Source organism: Sitophilus oryzae, unplaced genomic scaffold (genome assembly GCF_002938485.1).
Source record: "Sitophilus oryzae breed Bouriz unplaced genomic scaffold, Soryzae_2.0 scaffold_1396_pilon_pilon, whole genome shotgun sequence".
Lineage (NCBI taxonomy): Eukaryota > Metazoa > Arthropoda > Insecta > Coleoptera > Curculionidae > Sitophilus > Sitophilus oryzae.
In genome coordinates, this window is record NW_022146055.1 from 10,530,185 (window position 1) to 10,550,654 (window position 20,470).

Sequence of the window (20,470 nt, forward strand, 5' to 3'; positions counted from 1 at the left end):
TACATTTGATCGATACCTTACCTTTGACCTTACTTTAAAAATCTCATAAGAACCCAAAATCTGTTTTTACAGGATATGGAGGGTAGCACAAGAGCACAAAAGAGAAATAAAAACCATAGAAAAACCTTTTATCATAGCACAATAATCAAAATAATTCTTGAAGATTTTGTCTTAAAAATCTTAAATAATCTTACAGTACAATAGACTATGAGATCTTTATTGAAATAGGCTATAAATATAATTTTTGCAATATATTCAATTTACAAGATTTTCATCAATGTCTGTCAACTTGTTATATTTTCTCGCTGAACTAACTATACTAATATAATTGAAAAGGGTTACTTAAATTTTAAAAAATAAAATACCAGATTAAGAAAAAAAATATTTATTTATATTACATATAATTAATAAATCAATATAAGTATTAAAACACTGTTATTCTAATATTCAAGTTGTAAAATGATGAAAATCTATAATATAATTTTTCAACTTTTTTATTTTATTGTTGTCAGTGTACAAATATTATTTTTTTTTACAACTTGAATAAAATTTTCCTAATTATTTCAAAATATTTACACTATAGTACATTATGTTTTATCTACCAAACAAGCAAATTTATATACAATCAACTAAAATTTTAACTTAAACAATAAAGAATTTGAAATTTAATAATAATTTAGTAGACTTTATGTAGGAGAAAACGCTATTGAAATAAAAACAAACCAGATTAAAAATATCATTGTACTTTTATAAAGAACAGCATATTACAAGAATACATTTTAAAATAACCAAACAATTGCATTGACAATTTTTGTTTGTTAATTTTCTAACTAAAATTACCTTCTCTAACTAAGCTACATAACTGTACTCCTCACTTGAATGGGGTGTTCTTTCAATATACTGTTTGTCTATAAGCGACTCAATGCATTTTTTAATCAACTGAACACTAGGAGCAAATGATACTTTTGACTGTGCATAGACCTGAAATAAATCATAAGTTGGAGTCAATTCATTCAATAAATTTTATTTATGTATAAAATACAGGGTGTCACAATATTCCGTAGACATAGAACTATTATGTATTTTTGGAATCAAAATAAGTTCATTGGATACAATTTACCTCTATACAAAAGTGCTTCGTTTGCCATCAAACTTTAAAAAAATAAACTACATTTTTTCAGATATTTTAAGAACCGTTTTTCCCATTTAAATGAGATTTTGAGTGTCTGTGTTTTACTAAATGCTTTAACATTTGACTTTCACAAAAATCAAGAAAATGTAAAGGAAGGGTGAAAACTACCCCCATCCCTACATAAATTTTTGTATAAATATTTTCCAACTCAACCGACGATCAATTTTTTTTTGTAAAATGGTCCTTCTAGTATTTGCCACATTTTTTTTCTCTTCTAAAAAAAAGGCCACCGCCCATTCTTTTTGAGGAAAAAAAATATTTTTTCCGAAGCTGACTCCCAAAAAATGTTTTTTGTCACATCAACATAATATGTTGGGGCGCATAAAATCTATTATGCTCTGATGGGGAAAATATGGAATATTATGTGAGCAAATTATATTTGACAATAAGCTTCATAAAAAGCTTAAAAAAATAATAAATTTTAAGTTAATTAACGTTTGGATTGGGTTTTTATTGATGCCCACTAACGGACAAACGAAGCGCTTTTAGATAAAGGTAAATTATGTGCAATTATCTTATTTTGATTAAAAAATACGTAGTTTTTCTATGTCCACGGAATATTGGAACTTCCTGTATATTTTGTACGTCTGCTTTGAAAAAATAAATTCTCCAAAAAATATGTTTCTCAAAAACTATGCAATGTGGCGTTTTTTTACAAGAGACAAGAAATGTAGTAAATGATAAGAGGAACCATTTAACGAAAAGAAAATCTGTCGTAAAATGTATGTAAGGGTGGGGGTAGTTTTCACTCTTCCTGTACCTTTTCTTGTGAAAGTCAAATGTTAAAGCACTTAGCAAAACATAGACACCCAAAATTTCAGTCAAATTGGAATAACGGTTCTTAAAATATCTGAAAAAATGTGTTTATTGTATTAAAGTTTCATGCCCTCTAACGGACAAACGAAGCACTTTTGCATAGAGGTAAATTGTGTCCAATGAACTTATTTTGATTCCAAAAATTCGTAGTAGTTCTATGTCCACGGAATATTGGGACACCCTGTATATAAAAATAAAAATAAAGGTATGGTATAAACTGATAATTTTAGAATTCCTCAAATAATACAATTTAGATTCTAACTAATTAATACAGGAACCACACTCGCACAATATACAATATGTTTTTATAATTTTATTTATAATGCTTTTAGAAATAATTAAAACAAAATCACAAATAATACAATAAATTAATTATAAAATAATTTAATTTACAAAAATATCACTTTTATACTTACTTCTTGTATGAGCAAATTGTGTTTAAGCACCTTTCTCGATTTCATTATTCTTACTATGGCAGCCTGAAGGTACATTTTTCTGTCTTCTTCTACAGAATTCATGGTTTGTTCAACTTCATGGGGCGTTTCTTTCTGAATGGCCGCGGTTATTCTGAATTTTGTCCGCTTATTTGAATAATCTAGATTTAAACGTAAATTTGTCTCCACTTCGTCAATTTCCTGAAATTGTTTTAGTTTAAACTTATAGTTGAAATATCATTTATAAATAGTCAACGTTCATAAATCATGAAGATTCGTTTTGAATACTTTACCTCAGTGTCCGCTAATAATAATTTTGAATCAACTAAGCTTACAGCGTGCCTTTTAAACTGTTCTGAATTTAATTGTAGAGTCTCTCTAATTTCCTTACACGATAAGGTATCTGACTTTTCAAAAAGCAGAAGAATTGCCATTTGGAAGGTTTGAACAGTGACGACATAAGGCTTTTTTAAATAACCTGAAATTAAATGTCTTAATAGGCATATAAAATAAAATGAGTTGTGACAGATTAAGTTTTCATATTATGGAGGAACATCATAATCAATAATAAAAAATTAAAATGGTGTTTTTGATATTAAAACAAGAATACCAGATGTAAAAAATAGATTAAATAAGTATGGAAAAAATATATTGTGCTTATTAATAACAATATTTTTTTACAAAAATCTTAAATGACATAATAGCTTAAGCTTTTGATTTTTATGCATCCTTTATCCGACTATACGATATGATTTCATTGGTTGAATTTAAAGACAGGTTAGAAAATTACGCAGTTTTTAAAAAAATCTTTCTCCGTTGACGGGCTGGAGTAAAAATTTACGGATGAAAAGTGGAGCGAAAACGCTATGACCAAGTGCCGTTGGACCATCGTTAACGGACACATGAAAATCAAGCTTTAAAAAGATAAAATATTAAATATTTCACTAATACATTAAAAACATAGCATGATCAAGTTTCATGGTGAAGCAGGCTTTGAATGATCAAAGTTCTCCTTATGGATAAAATCATCTAAAGCCATCTTGATCCTTTTTGGTCATAGATATTTGACCTATAATATTTTATCTCTAACCTTAATATACAGATCTGGCCATTGGAACTGCGTGGTCTGGATTTTAACGTGTAAGACAGTGATGTAGACAGCTTAATGGAAAATTAAATGTATTAAAAAGTTGGGTTCATACATTTCCTCTCTGCGGTATTGCCGGACTTTACATCAAAATTTCAAACCGCACAAGTAAGCGTTTATGAAAAATGTTGCATATAGGTTGGAACTTTATTTTTATTTTTCACTATTAATTACTCATTTTACTACAGTTGTCATAGATTACATTTAGCTTAGATATATTATCTTCATTTTAGTAGTATAAATAAAAGTTTTTAAAATAGTTTTTTTTTCTAAACACATTTTCCTACAAACGTAAAAACCGGCAACACTGTATGCCGCTTTTAATTTTGTCTCTTTGTCTGTCAACCGGTCATTTGTATTTATCTCTGTCGCATGCATTAAAATACAGACCACACAGATGAAGTGATCAAACCTAGTGATATATATTTGTTAATATCATAATTGTGAAAATAGACAGTATATAGGCTGTCCAACGAATACAATTTACATGTGAATAAAAATGAAGAGAGATTCTTCCTTTGCACAGATTTTCTATAAATTTTTGTGGATGATTTAAACTTAGCAAGTTACTAGATACCACCAATTAGTTACCTAGTAAACATTCTTTACAAATAAAATCACTTAATCTTTACAAATAAAATCACTGAGATAGGTAGATTTATAAATAATAAAGCCAACAAGCACAGCTAGCCTAGGCCTATTAAGGAGCGCGGAGCGCCGAACGGCTAGCTTGTATGCCAGAGCGTGCGTTTGCCTATGCTAGAGCGCGCGCGTTCTTTTTCCGACGGGTGTCGGTAAATCAAAAGGAGCGAACGGCGTGCATTTCGGCGGATATTGTACCGGACACTTGGAAGGGTCTCATTTAATTGTGGGCGTCCATCTGTGATTTTTATTTTTTGCCGAGTAGTCGACAATGGGTGACGCAGTTATTGACTGGGATCATGAAAAACATTAACTAATTTGTTTACACAAAGAAAAGATTTTATAATTTTAATTTTATTGTGGGTTAAGTGTGAATAGCTATGTAGCTAGACTTCGTCCATATAATTTCATTTTTGTTAATAAAGACCTTTATGATTATTTTTATTAAAAACCGGAATTATTATGGTATTCTGAAATTAAAAATTACTACTTACTAGGAAGTTTGACACCGGAAATGAAATTTTACCATTACATTTTTAGAAATAAATATACCGGGTGTTTCTGAAAAGTGGTCCATTTCTATCACTTTTTTAATTTTTTAGATAAAAAACGAGATTTGGTATGTTAGTATAGGACATAAATCAGAATTGATCGACGTTTTCATTTATTTTCGGTCACTACCTATTTCACTGGAAATTACAACTTTTGATTTAAATGGTACCCTCGGTATTTTTTACCGTATATGATAGAAAATGACATTCTAAATAGAATGATATATTATGTCAACTTTTGACATTTTCAATTTAAAAATTGCCGTAAATAAACGTAACGACAATTTTACTCCAAATACCAAGTATGTGGTACCAAATTATTCGTAAAAAATGCTTTTTCCAAATATGCTGAGCCAGCCTCGTACCATTTGAAAAATTTGAGTTATCATTAAAAATACGATTTGGGCATCTTTTAAGCGGCCATGAAAGGATATGAAAAAAAATTACACGATCAAGTATATGTTTCCAAAGTTCTTTGATTACAAATTAAGTTTTAACTCAGTCTTGGCACTCTAGATTGAAATTTAAAATGCTATTTTTATTTAATTGGAATTGTCTAAAATTGACGTATGGTATGCCATTCTATTCAGAATGTCATTTTTTGTCAAATAAAGTAAAAAAGTACTTAGGATACAATCTAAAAAATAGTCATTTCCGGTGAAACAGGAAGCGACCGAATGTAATTGAATACGTCAATCAATCCCGATTTATGTCATATACTAACAAACCAAATTTCGTTGTATTATCTGAAAAAAATAAAAAAGTAAAAAAGTGAGCCCCTTTTGAGAAACACCTGGTAGAATCGGCTGAAAATGAATACAGGTCTTAAAAATACACTATAAAGAATAATCTACCAAAAGACCCCTGTAACCCCTCCGCCTGCTAAATATTGATTCTTCAACGACAAAAGTTCTTAAACTGTTTACCGGTTAATTTATTTAATAAAATGCTTGCACTCGAAATCCGGGCACTCGAAAAAACAGCGACTACCTAAACGCATCCTAGATCTATAGAGCAAACTGGTTGTCGTATTCTTCCCCGCACCTCAGTCCTCGGGACCGATGTGATGGGTTGTGCCGTCGTTTACGACCTGCTGCTACGAGTATATAGTGTGAATTACCTATATATGTTCGCGAACGTTTTGTTCGAGTAGCTTGGACGCGGCTTAAGGTATATAAATTAATTATTAACAAATTTTTTTTATGATGACAGGAGCAATATATACTCCATGCAATTTTTAGTGTTTTTTATAATATGTTAAATAGTTTAAAATAAAATTTAAGCTATCCAACAATTAAATTAAATTTAACTTACCCAATTTTAATTCTGCTTGGCATAAATGATGAAGCCAAGTTAACTTCCTTCCATTAAATTTATTGTGATAAAAACTCTCAAACTACAAAATTAAATTATGTTTGTAAATTGTTTATGCAATTGGAAAAAAATTATGTATATCAAATTGATATTAATCCAGACTTACCATTTGGACGCTTTTTTCTAGTTGTTGGGGTAGAGCAAATGGCGTAACAATGGCTTGTCCCAAAGGCCAAGCACCCGCTTGTAACACATAAATTCCAAAATTAATACCTAATTCTATTTTATCTTTACTCAAGAATTCTTGGAATTTATTGTTGAGGTCAGCTGATACTGACATGTCCGTAAACATTCTGTGTAGTTTACTAGTGAACTCATACCCACATGCCTTGAAACCAAAACATATCTATTTATACATCCAAAGAAGGGTTGAAAAAACTCGTCTTTTTATGTGAAATGGCGTTAGCAGGTTTAAGACCAGGAAATAAAAAAAAAACTTTATTTAAAATAATTTATTATTATATACTCGTCTTTTTCAATGCTATTTTAAGCTAATAATAAGGTTTAATGTCCCAAAGACAAACTATTATGTGTAGTGTTGTTGAAATTGTACCCATATTATCAGGATAAGCTTCTAATGTTTAGATCAAAGTTCTTTATTTCTATAGATCTTTGCAACAAAATTGATAGTTTAGAAATTAACTTTTTTACAATGTATTGCGGTGCGGTAAAATAAAATTACTGAATTTAAATATTATTGATTTTCTTTGTTTTGTATCATGCTTAGTGTATTATACCCTGCTGGTCATCCAATTTATGTGGTCTGGATTTTAATGTGTGCGACAGAGAATAATATAAATGACCGGTTGACAGACAGACAGACAAAATCAAGTGTTGCCGGTTTTTTACGTTTGTAGAAAAATGTGCGTAAAAAATATAAGCTATTTTAAAAAAATTCATGTATACTACTGAAATGATGATAATATATCTAAACTAAATATAATATATTACAGCTGTAGTAAAATGAGTAACTAATAGTGAAAAATAAAGTTCCAACCCTAGATGCAACATTTTTCGTAAACGCCTACTTGTGCGGTTTGCAATTTTGATACAAAATCCGGCAAATGTATTAAAAAGAGATAAAAATCCGTTTTTATCTCTTTTTAATACATTTGATTTTCCATTAAGCTGTCTACATCACTGTCTTACACGTTAAAATCCAGACCGCACAGTTTCGATGACCAAATCGGTATACAGGGTCCGGCAATAGTGCGTCGGGCATCTGTAGCTCCTAGAATAAAAAACTTGGGAATTTTGTTTAAGTGCAAACCTAAAGTATGTACGATGATGTTTTTCAGTAAAATATTTTAACTTGGATTAAGTGAGTGGATTGGGATGATTTTTTTTAAACGGTATGTTAATTATTGACTTAACCTGTATATCATTGCATTTGTGGCTTCTTTTCATATCACTTTACATAATCTTAAGATATGAGTAAATATATTTCGATAGTGTCAGATATATTAATAAATAAATAAAAATATATATTTTTCAGCCTTTCGTAAAAATACTACTAAAAATCCAAGAACTGTTCCGAAATCAAGACTATATTTTAACTAGAAAAAATATGGTAATGGCAAATCATAATACAGGATGTTCAAAATTTTACGCCAAACTTTCTAAAATATAAATTTTCTTCGCTTTTTAAATGGAACACCCTGTATATTATTTTTTCAATAGATGGAGAATTAAAAAAATGATTTGTTATCGACGCCTATGAACATTATGATAGGCAGTCATTTTCACGCCGTGCCTGCACCCCGTGTCCGCTGATGTTTGCGAGTAGCGGAGTGGTAGGCTTTGGAAACAGTTGAATGTCGGAGATTGTTGATTTCGGCCAGAGAGAAGACATTGTTTGTCAAGCTAGTTAGAATTATATTTAAAATATCAATTTCTGTTAAATATATTAATCTCCCGATTACAGATTTTTTTTTATATTTAGAGTATTGCAAAATTTTTAAAGATTTCGCAGATATTCGCGGTTTTATATTTCATATGGCATTTTCCACACTAACTTTCTATCAAAGCCACCCAATGATTTTTCTCTCGTATTTTACCGTTGAAAGAACCATATGAAATAATACTACGTGTATCTGCGAAACCACTAAAAGTTTTGAAATACTTTAAATAAAAAAAATAATTTTTCAATTCTCCATCTAATAAAAGATACTATACAGGGTGTTCCATATAAAAAAACTGATTTTATATTTTACGCTTCGTCCTACGTGGGCGACAAAAGCGGGCGACACGGGTGATGCGAGCGACGCGACGTTATCAAAAAACGTTTTCTTATGAACAATAAATAATCTCTTATGAAACTTGTGAATTAGCTCTGTTATCTATGTTTATGAAAGTGTGCTGCGTTGCCGACGCAGGACGATTTCATAAGAAAACGTTGTTTGAAAAAACACGGGTCGGTCGAATCGACCGAATTCGCGCGCTTTTGTCGCCCACGTAGGACAAAGCGTTAGAAAGTATGGCGAAGAATTTTGAACACCCTGCATGATTTACAATTACGACATTTATAGCAAAGTAAATATAGACCATCTAAAGCAAAAACCTAATACAGGGTGCGTCTCAAAAGTGGCTCACCCCTATAACTTCATTATTTTTTCCGATAAAAAAAAACGATATTTGGTATGTTAGTATATAACATAAATAAGATTGAGATTGACATATTCAGTTGTTTTCTGTCACTTCCTGTTTCACTGGAAATGACTACAACTTTTGATTTTTAAATGGTACTCTCGGCTTTATTCGATAGAAAATAACAGTCTGAATCAGGGTTGGCATGATATATATCAAATGATTTAAATCATGATTTAAATGGGGATTTAAATCAAGTGATTTTTTTAATTTTATTCATGTGATTTAAATCAAAAAAAATATTTTATTGAAACTATATAATAAATCAAAAAATAACTGTAAAAGTTATAAAATGTGTCATAGAAAACTATAAAAATATTTCTATAACAGATAATAAATCGAAAAATAATTGTAAACGTTATAAAACTATATAAAAATAACTATTCATCAATTTAATTGTTGGACCGATTTTTGAACTAATTTCGTGTGAATTCATTAGACGGCTAAACGCAGGGATTTTAAAACCTATGTATAAGTGACAAAAATTCGCTGTTCGCATACATATCATTCGCAACGTCTAATGTAGAACTAGGTGCTTCTTATACAAGAACAGTTAACCTAATAGGACTGCTCATTCAGCCAAAAGTGTCCGCCAGGTGCATGCGAAAACTACTCGCTTTGTGACGTCATTGTAGCCCTTGTCATGATTATTAGTCCTTATCCGGCAACCAATAATACACACACGTGCATTATTGGTTACCGAATGCAAAACGTTCATTATTTAGTTTATTTATTTAAACACCTTATATGTATGCAGTATAGAAAATTAACTGTATAAATCGTATTAAATACTCGGATAATGCATTTTTAAGAACAGCAGGTCCCAGCATCACCTTTTGCAAGCATTCTTTTTAGAGTACTTCCATATTTTGCTTTAAAATAATTAATAAACAAAATCGTGGGCACTTAGTATGCACTGTGTCACAATCCACAACACAAAATGAACGTATTTATACACTCTATAGCTCTAAAAACTTTAAAGACACCTTTTTCACATTTAAAATTGACAAAATAATTATTTCAAAATTTCTCAGCTGTTATTTTTATAAGTTTACCATAGGCAACTAATAATACACACTATCATGACAAGGCCACGAAGGCTTTGACAAGGACTACAACGACGTCACAACTGTCAGCTGAAACGCGGGAAGAGGCGAACGTACGTCTTATGAGGATGAGCAATCCTATTAGTTTACCGTTCTTGCTTCTTATATAGAGACTATATCTTCATTCCCGAGAATCTACAATCGTTGTCAGAAAATATGTTGTTTTATATTTTTTTTTCAAAACGGTTGTATGTTTCCAAATTCCTACCAGTGGGGTATTTGACACTGATACTTGATCGAAATTTTTTTATGTAGACCTTATATAAATTATTGCTATTTTCAATTAAAGAGGAAATAATATGAACAAAATAAAGGATAATTCGTCGATTCTAAAAAAAGAAAGAAAAATCACTGTTCCAGTGTTTCCACGGTCAGTGCCAGTAGTAATATCGCAACTACTACTACTAATGCTACGACTGATCCGCGAGCAATGCCCATACCACTAAAGCCGCTACTAATGCCAAATTGTGCTATACTGCTAATGGCACTAATGCGATCGCTTTGTACACAACAATGCCATCGCGGTTTACACCTCGCATTAGTATATCACTGATTGGCAAATTGGAGGAAACCAAGAATGTTTTTCTCATTTTATCAGCAAAATCGCAAAAAGTCGCAGTATTTTATTTTACTGTATGAAAGCCCAATGTTTACTAAGTAAAACGTATATAGACAATATGCTGAATTCTTCGAAATGCGCAACTAAATCTCTAAGTATAATAAATGTCACAAATTTAATCAAATTTTCTGAATGCCTAACTTTTAGTTGCAAAAAAATCGTTAGTATAGAGAATATCAAAATAAATAATACGTTTTTGTAGAATACATACCTGTAGCTTGCTGAGCCATTTTCAATCAAAACGATAATATAAACGTAAAAAGAGCACAAGAACAACAACAATTTATAATTTTAAACATAAAATTTAGCCATTTACCTCTTATCTGTGAGAAGTAACAACTTTGACGTTTCGTTGAAACAAATGAATGCAACTAAATACACCCATAGCAACGCCATTCATGGCAGAGATGATTTAACTTATCATTTATCTTTTTTGGGAAATCTTAAACACATTTGCTTTTTCGAATTTCGATCACCTTTTTCATGCTAATACCCCACCGTGCGACATTTTGATCTGCAGAAGGTACTTTACACTTTGACATTAGATAATACATACTAATTTCATTCTCGACTTAAGACTATTTCCGAACAATAGTGTATTGTTTTATTAGGAGTAAAAATTATACTCTTTTGACGATACTGTACCTTTGAAGGACCATCGTAGCTATTCCGACGTTACAGGGAGCATAAAAACTATATTTTTACTCCAAATAGAACATACTATCTTTTTTAAACATTACAAATAATTTTTTAATTAATTTCAAACATTACAAATAATATAAACAGTAATCGAGCAACAATTTGTAGTCGTTGAATCTGACACTTACTATCAGTTTAATAATATATTTTTGTACTTTTGTGCTTAGGCGGAACAGTGCTTTACTTTTATGCCTAGGCGTTAAAATTAATACTTTTGAGACGTTTGAAAAAAAAATCCTTTTGATCTGAAGCGAACGACTTTTTTTTGTGGAATATATTGGTGACCGATGTGGAAAAATCACAACGCCCCGTAGAATTGTTAATGTTATCGGTATCGGGGTATAGATTTAGCCATTTAGGATAGGACTTTAATTGGAAATAAGTCCTAGTCATTTGGAAATCCGATTTAAATATTGTTTTGAATTAAAATAAAAAAAATCTGATTTAAATCAAAAAAATCTGATTTAAATTAAAAAAAATCTGATTTTTTGATTTTTTTTTAAATCATGATTTTTTTCAACCCTGGTCTGAATAGAATGACATCATATGTCAACTTTTGACATTTTCGAATATGGTTTATTTGAAACTGCAACATGCGATTGATAACGACAATTTGATTCGAAATACCAAATGTGTGGTACCAAATTATTCGTAAAAAATGCTTTTTCCAAATATGCTAATGAGCCACCCTCGTTCCATTTGAAAAAATTGAAATATGATAAAATTGAAGGAGGGAATTTAAAAATCAAAAGTTGTAGTAATTTCCGATGAAACAGAAAGTGACAGAAAACAACTGAATACAGCAATCAATCCCATTGATCAATCCTAATTTATGTCATATACTAAAACCTGACTAAAACCAAATCTCGTTATATATATATATATATATATATATATATATATATATATATATATATATATATATATATATATATATATATATATATATATATATATATATATATATATATCTAATAAAATAAATATCTCGTTATATATTATATATAATAAAAGTTATAGGGGTGAACTACTTTTGAGACGCACCCGGTATAGTTTTGATTTCATGACTATTCTTGCATTTCTAATAATTTTTTTAAGGTTGAAAATAAATATATTTTTCATTCATTAATTAATACAGTAGAACCCCGATTATCTGTCCGCGCTTTATCCGGGCGGTGGATTGTCCGTGCGGCATTTTAAATTGATCATCCGTGCCCGGATTATCCGTGTTTAATGGTCAGAGGTTAGCGCATGAACGCTGAATGCACCGTGGAAGCTCTGGTGGAAGCGTTCCTCTCGGGGAATCCCCCATTTATGTATTTTCTTATTTTTTACGTTAACTGTCTACCGGCTCATTAGTTAAACGTAAACAGACGCACAAAATTCAGCGTACCGGTGTTAATGAAAACCGTAAACGCAATGTTTTAACTATTGAGCAAAAAATAGAAATTTTGAAACAATTTGAAAATAACATAGGTGTTGCTGTGTTGGCTAAAACATATAACATTGAAAAACAAACGATTCATGACATTGTGAAGAAAAAAAAACGAATTACAGAGCTTTGTAGCTAAAGCTGACAAACTAAGGCTTTTAAAAATGCCAGTTGATTGTTATAATCAAAAGGCAGCTTGGATGGATCCAGTAATTTTTAAAAAATGGTTTTTCGAAAAATTTATACCCCAAGTTAAAGCTTATCTGAAAGAAAATAATCTTCCACCCAAGGCTGTACTGTTACTGGATAATGCGCCATCGCATCCTGATGTAGAGCAACTAAAGTCAGCAGATGGGAACATATTCGTAGCATATTTTCCTCCGAATGTAATTATTAATATTATAATAATATTGTCCAGCCGATGGATCATGAAAAGGCTTTATATATTATAGAGAGACCATGAAAAGGCTTCATAGGAAAGACCTTATGTTTCAGCTGTTGGGAGAATGTGACTTTATGGGATTTTGGAAACGTCTTAATTTGAAAGAGGCAATTTATGCTATAGCTCGCGCTTGGAGTGAGGTTAAAAAAACAATTAAAAAAAGCATTTTATAAAATAATGACCCTAGAAGATACAACAGATGAAGACGGTACTGAAGACGATAGTGACTTAAAGGAAGGGGAGCTATCGATCGAAACCATAGCATCTACAGCCTCGCAAATCAATGGTTTGAAAGAAATCGACCATGAAGAAATACAGGAATGGATAGAATGTGATCACGAAGAAACAGATTATCAGATCATGGATGACGATTATCTAAATAACAGGACTTCTGCAGAAAGTTCCGCCAAAAGTAGAGAATCAGGGGATGCAATAAATGTACTTATCCGATATTTTGAAGAACAGCCTGGAACTGATGGCATTCATGTGCTTCAGCTTGGAAAAACGAAGGAAATTATAAAGTGTAGAAGTTACGAAGCCCTAAAACAAACAAAAATTTGTGATTTTTTAAGTGATTTTTTCACATGCATTTATGTATATATATTATGTACTCGTACTATATAATACATAATAATATATATAATTTATTGTTTAATGTACGTTTCTAATGTATAGGTAAACATTACATATTATGTAGAAATAATAAAACTTTTATTTTTTGTTACATGTCTCCAACTCCCAGTGGATGACATACCAAGAATTTACAACTTTGAGAAACACCTCACTGTAGGATTGAGTAATAAAAAGGATTGGAAGAAAGAGACGCTTACTCAGCATATAAAACACCATACCATCATGTGGTATACGGATGCTTCCAAAACCAAAGCAGGGACAGGGATAGGAGTATTTGGGCCGAAAACTGAATACTCCGAACCAATGGACACCTACCCCAGTATCCTTCAGGCAGAAATTTGCGCTATCGAAAGATGCGTACAATTTATCTTAGATAGGAACTATCGAAAACAGGAAATTGCCATCCTATCCGATAGTCAAGCAGCACTTAACGCGATCAACTCAGTAACCATCAATTCGAAGTTGGTCAAAGAATGCCTGGAGAAGCTCAACAAATTAGGCAAAGAAAATAAAGTCCTCCTACTCTGGGTGCCTGCTCATCAAGGGATAGAAGGCAATGAAAAGCAAATGATCTAGCTAGAAAGGAGCGAACACTCCACTAACTGGACCAGAACCGTTTCTTTTTTCCAAACGGGAACCAACTGAAAGCGGAACTGAAGAATCTGGAAGACTCCATCCGTAACTTGGAATGGGTGTCCTCCAACGGTCTAAGACACTCGAAAAAGTTCCTTAGAACTTATGACCGAGAAAAATCAAAGGTTTTCCTTGATTTAAGTAAAAACAATCTTCGGATTGTCACGGGGTTTCTAACAGGACACTGTCTCCTCAACGAACACCTCAGTAGGCTGAAACTGAGAAACAACGGCGAATGCAGATTTTGTGGGGAAAATGGGGAAACACCAGAACACCTTATCACTGAGTGCGCCGAGACGACGACCATTCGTGCCATGAACCTTGGTACGTCTGATGTCGAGGATGGAGAGCTGGCCTCTGTGGAGCCGTCTCAGATACTGGCTTTTCTTAAAGCCCTGAGACTGCATGATGAGTTATAACTCGTTATAACTCAAGAAAGGGGAACACACAATAGATCTATAAGGTCGCGGTGATTAACTCCCCTCCTAAACATTCTACATTCTACATTTTGTTACATGTACATATGTTGGATCGCGTTTCTTTTGGTTTTACACATATACTATTTGTCGAAATAGATTTAAAAAAAATAAAAATAAGGTCTTTGAATTATCCGTGTTTTCGATTATTCGGCGAAGGCTTGGTCCCGGCTGGCCCGGATAATCGAGGTTCTACTGTATATCTAAAATAATCGAAATATATTTACTCATATCTTAGAACTATGTAAAGTGATCTGAAAGGAAGCCAAAAATGCAATAATATACAGGGCGTTCCGTTTAAAAAATCATCCCGATCCACTCACTTTTTTCAGCCACGCTATCCAAGTTAAAATATTTTCCTGAAATATATCCTTATACTTTAGGTTTGCACTTTAAACAAAATTCTCAAGTTTTTTATTCTATAAGCTACAGATGCCCGAGGCACTGTTGCTGGACCCTGCATACTTAGTGATTATTTAAAGATATCAAGTTCCACTGAGTTTGCAGAATGAGTGCTATCTGTTTTCTAGATATTATTGGTATAAAAGAAGACTCTTTAATATATAGTATACAAAATTTAATAATTGAGCACTCAGATTGTTGTGTTGAAACTTACTTGCTTTAGCCTATTGATCATAGCTTCTTCAGCGTCCATACTTTGCGTTTGTTGATGAATTAGTCTTTTTGCCAATGACCTTGAATAAAATTTCTGAAAAATATCTTTATCGTCTATATATTTGAATATTATTATGCTCTCTAACAGTTTTTCATCAACCTAGAAAAGTTTAAACATAATTCAAAAATATGTCCTAGTTTTATAAAGATATTGAAAAAAATACCTCCGATTCACTTATGCCCTTGCTGCTTTTTTTAAGCAAAGTATCGCAATATTTTGCCAGTAACTCTGGACTTCTGCAAGGTGCTCTACCATCATTAGCTCTATGGTTTATGACTGAATTACAGGCCTTGTCTAAAGCACCCATAAAATTTTGATCTGATTTAAAAACTTCTTGGATTAAAGACTTGTATTTTTTATAAACTGTTAATAGGTTTTCCACAAAATTTATGTGAATTGACTCTCCCTGAAGATTGTGTATAGCCTATAGATAAAAAAATAAAAAGATTAATACAATAGCTTCCAATATACCAGAAGATTTGGCCTGCAGTGTTTGCAGTCCAAAATACGAGATTTTTGGTACATGACAGGCCACGTCTGTTGGGTAAATCTGTAGGCCAAATCCTCTAGTAGTGTATAGGGGATATTGTGTATAATAATTTAATGAAACATACAGATAATCCTTGATTTTTGATATGATCAAATACAGTATCAACCAAAACAACTAAAGCATTTGGAACACTTTTAAGCAAATCATACATATTTGAAAGATCATTTTTCTTCTCATATTTAACCATATTGTTGCATTCACTATACAAAAATTGCAAGTGCTCAGCTACCATATGAAGTTCGCATCTATGAGCCACCTATAAAATTACCAAAATAAGAAAAATAGAAATCATTGTTTAGTATCCATACTTTAGGTAAGGAACTCGAATGTAAATATCTTCTTGCTCTGAATAGCTCTTCTTCTATTTTACCTTTAACTTTTTCCATATATAAACTGACATTTCTTTCTTGCAGAAGAAGTGCTGCATCTCTTTTAAAATGTTCACCACTAGCATTCAGAAAAGTCATTTCAAACAATTCTACATATAACTGTAGTTGTGCCTTCTTCCTGTAAGCTTGTACCTTCAACAAATATATAAATACAAAGTAGAAAAAGCAAAGAGTACTTAGATAATTGAGGTACCTCTACAAAGCTTAAGATAGTCCCCCTAACAGCTTCAATCGGAATTTTAGGTGGTTGACCAGCTCTATCCAAGTCAATAGCTTCAAGTAATAACTTGACTAATCTGTGACCCAAAGGAGTAATCATATTCGATTGCCATACTTGAAGGGCCAATTCACCTATTTCCATTTGATCGCCTAACATGTTAAAGATACATTTATAATAGCACAATACTATTTTTAACATATATACAGAGTGATCCAATCTTCCAAAAAATATTTTATAAATTTCAATTAAAAATTCTACTACATAATATATAAAAAAAACACTGAATCACTCTGTATATCTATCAGCATATTTTTATAAATATGCACTAATATTGTCTATCTATTTTTATCAAAATATTGGAGTGAAAATATTAAATAGGAAGCCATAGATTTTTTTTCAGAATATAGAGTTACCCTGTATTTATAAAATATGGAGAGTCCAGGGGATAAACTGGATAAGTGGCAATTTCTTAATTTTAGGATTTTACAATATTATAAGTCTAATTAGTACCCACAAAATGTATAAACTCCGCAGGACAATAAGTTCAATCCTATGATATATGCCTAGTAAAAATATAGAATACATGGAAAGAACTCAAAACCACCAACCATCCGGTGCTCTCCTGTAAAACTGATAAAATGGCACTTATCATGTTTTTCCCCTGGACCCTTCATATTTATACATATCCGTTTTTAAGTTAAATAAAACATTTTCTTGTTTTATTAAATTTACATAAATTGCATTATGTGGATCTGTTTTACATTTATTATACAGTTTTTGGTATACCCAGTTTTTTTCTAAATGTGATACATACCTTGAGTTGCAACATTGGGATCAATACTCCCATAAATTATTTCAGCATCTGACATTTTTTGGGTCTTAATGTGTTGTTGGTTCAAATACAGATATAAACTATGAAGGTACTGACTTCCAACAGAATACTATGTAAAAACTCTTATTCAGAATCTTAGATTCAGGCTTTTTAATTAACTTACTTGTGTCCAATATAAGAAATAGTTTTTAACTAAATTTTGCTCACCATCTTCTTGAACTCTCTCAAGTAGTTGGGCAACATGGTCAATTAAATACTGTTTTGTCTCAGCATATAACCTGTCAGCTAAAGGTTCTGGGTGCGCAACACATAAGGAATACACATCACTAAAAGATAAATAAAAAAACTTGAAATGTGTTTATATGTGTTATAAAGAATAAAAACAAAAAAGGTAGCGCCCTTATGTAAAATCACAGTATAAAGATGTAAGACTTCTTAGTTAATGATTCAAAGAATTCAAAAATAATAACTTACGAAAATCTATCATTCCAGACAGTTCTTGGAACATGATCTAAAGTTATTACTCCTCTAATAGTCTCTTTGATGGCCCCCCATGTGGCATTAAAATCTACTTGTCTTGGTTTTAATGACATGTTTATTGTGAATCAAGTCCAACTGTTTTACACAAAGAATGACAGTGCAATTTTTCTTCCTAAAAATAGAAAAATGTAAGCTTTTCTCGATTAAAATTCAAGACGTTGGAAACTGACAACTGTTTGTTATTTTAAAAATAACTTTTACCTTTTCAAATTGTTTCTGTATCCTTGAATTTACTGAGATTCTCTGTATATTTATTTGGGATACCAAATCATGTAATAAACATCTTTTAAAGAAATCTTAAATAAAAAAAATATATCCAAATTCAACCACCAAATAAATCGCTGTCAACGAAAAATAGAATTTATAAAAATGAGAATAACCCACTATTAATCTAAAATTTTTAGACTATTCGACGACATTTCTAACTGACAACCACAACTGACAACTGGCATATCAACTGGCATTTGCTGTCAAAAGTCAAAAGAGTTTAAGTAGGGTTGAAGTGGTTGAAGTAGGGTATGGCGGGTATGGCACGGACCATAGAATAATGTTAAGAGTTATAGCTGGCAAGCTGATGGCTATGGCGGATGAGTAAATTACAATTATTTACATCAAATTAGTGATGAGCGGTAAAAAATATTTAACATGTTAATATTTATAAATATGTTGGTAATGGTGTGGATCCGGTGGCTGACCTTGAGGGTGCAGCCACACTATCCTAAAAACGGCGTATCGGCGTAACGGCGTAACGACCTTGAATCGATTTCCAGTAATTCTATTGGCTGAAATTTTTGACAGATGAATTTGACAGATAAAATTTCTGACAGATGAATGTTTCAGCCAATAGAATTACTGGAAATCTATTCAAGGTCATTACGCCGTTACGCCGATACGCTGTTTTTAGGATAGTGTGGCTGCACCCTGAAACGAGTTTTTGCTGTATATAGTCATAGACACTACGCAGGCGCACATCTTCGATGTTGCCAGATTGCAAGTTATTTTGGAATTATTTTCAGTAGAAAACAAATATGTGCTTTTCAGTGTGTTTTGTCAATATATACAGTATGATCGAATAAACAGCGTCTAGTTGGCTAGGAAATGACGATTGAGGACATTTCCCATATAAAAGGATAGGATCTTCATTTCATAGTCATCGCTGACGCTATTTTTTTCAATCATAGTACGCGGTATATTATTTCTATTATTATTTTAATATTTCGCACAACACGTGAAACGTGAATGCTTATTATGTATTTTCATAGTCAATAAAATTAAATAGAAATAAAATTCTAGATTCCTATAATTAATCTAATTGCTCTAGATTATAATGCTACGTTTAAAAAGTGCTTTATTAAAAATTCGGGAAATTAAAAGGGATGTGTCCAAGTTTTTTCTTTTTTTTTTAATTTTTAAATGCTGTAGCTCCATGTCATGTTCATAATAGTTTTTTTAACATTCCATCAAAACTACGGAGGCCTTAAAAGGCATTTTAGCCTCCGTAATTAAAATTGTAGAATCAGCTTCAGCAACATTTACAGTTACCGTAAAATGGGGTGAATAGAAACAGTTTCGTAGGCTATTAGCGATATACCGGTTGATAAAAATGTGGTATTATTTTCCCGAATATTTTAAAACATGGGTCTTTGTTTGTTCTTTGCGTATACATATAATTTGATTTTTGAAAAATATGCATATAAATATTAAATAAAAATAACATTTGTGTTTCTATTCACCTGCTGTTCGGGAGAATAGAAACACACATTGATGTTAATGTTTTTATCTATTCTATTTCCAACAAGGTGATTAGAAACAGTAAATTATTACATATTTAAGTAGGTTTAACAATAATTAGCAAAACATATAGTATAACAACTTACATGTACCAGCTTATGTATTACTTTAAAAATAAATATTTTATTTATAAAGTTTTCGCGCCATACAAAATAGGTGATAAATCGATCTCACATTTATTGATCAGCTGATTGACAGAAACAGTGCTGCCACAGATAAAAATATAGTTTTTACATTTTATTGTGTATTACCACAGAATATCTAGCTACGCAACAGAAAAATACTCGAAATGATAGAGCTAAAATTGCACAAATAGAATACTAGATGGCGCGACAATATCATAATCAGAATAAAATTAGAAATTTTGAACTTTCGGTTTTGGATCGACGGCTCGTCGACGGCCTTATAGATCGGCTAAATACGCACAGTTGCCAGATTCAAAAAGACTTGAATTGGCATCCCATTCTTTTTATTGTGTATAATGCAGTATGCGTTTCTTTCTATTCTTCTTTTCTTGTCAGATACACTTATATTAATTATTCCTTTGGCTATTAAAAAGTTTTAAGTATATTATTACAAAACATATACATTTTTAATATACACTAACTTATAACGTTAACTAAGAAAATA

At 31.4% G+C, this 20,470-nt stretch overlaps 1 protein-coding gene across 1 annotated transcript; it reads right to left on the reverse strand.

Moving 5' to 3' along the window:
- Positions 1-724: 724 nt before the first annotated feature.
- On the reverse strand, positions 725-18,511 carry LOC115876031 (cullin-2). Its single transcript, XM_030891703.1, has 14 exons — positions 18,251-18,511; positions 17,984-18,161; positions 17,673-17,835; positions 17,492-17,618; positions 16,651-16,826; positions 16,377-16,589; positions 16,133-16,324; positions 15,682-15,942; positions 15,459-15,617; positions 6,263-6,484; positions 6,097-6,178; positions 2,736-2,920; positions 2,425-2,643; positions 725-981 (listed from the first exon to the last, which is right to left on the reverse strand). The coding sequence occupies exons 2-14, from the start codon at positions 18,100-18,102 to the stop codon at positions 850-852; spliced, it is 2,250 nt and encodes a 749-aa protein (XP_030747563.1). The 5' UTR covers positions 18,103-18,161; positions 18,251-18,511; the 3' UTR covers positions 725-849.
- Between the last annotated feature and the right edge of the window lie 1,959 nt (positions 18,512-20,470).

Excerpts from the sequence above, each read along its gene's own strand:
- LOC115876031 (XM_030891703.1), bottom strand. The coding sequence starts at position 18,102 with ATGTCATTAAAACCAAGACAAGTAGATTTTAATGCCACATGGGGGGCC. Across the intron at positions 6,179-6,262 it reads TAGAAAAAAGCGTCCAAATG|TTTGAGAGTTTTTATCACAA; the intron begins GTAAGTCTGGAT and ends TTAATTTTGTAG. Across the intron at positions 2,644-2,735 it reads TATTATTAGCGGACACTGAG|GAAATTGACGAAGTGGAGAC; the intron begins GTAAAGTATTCA and ends AAACAATTTCAG.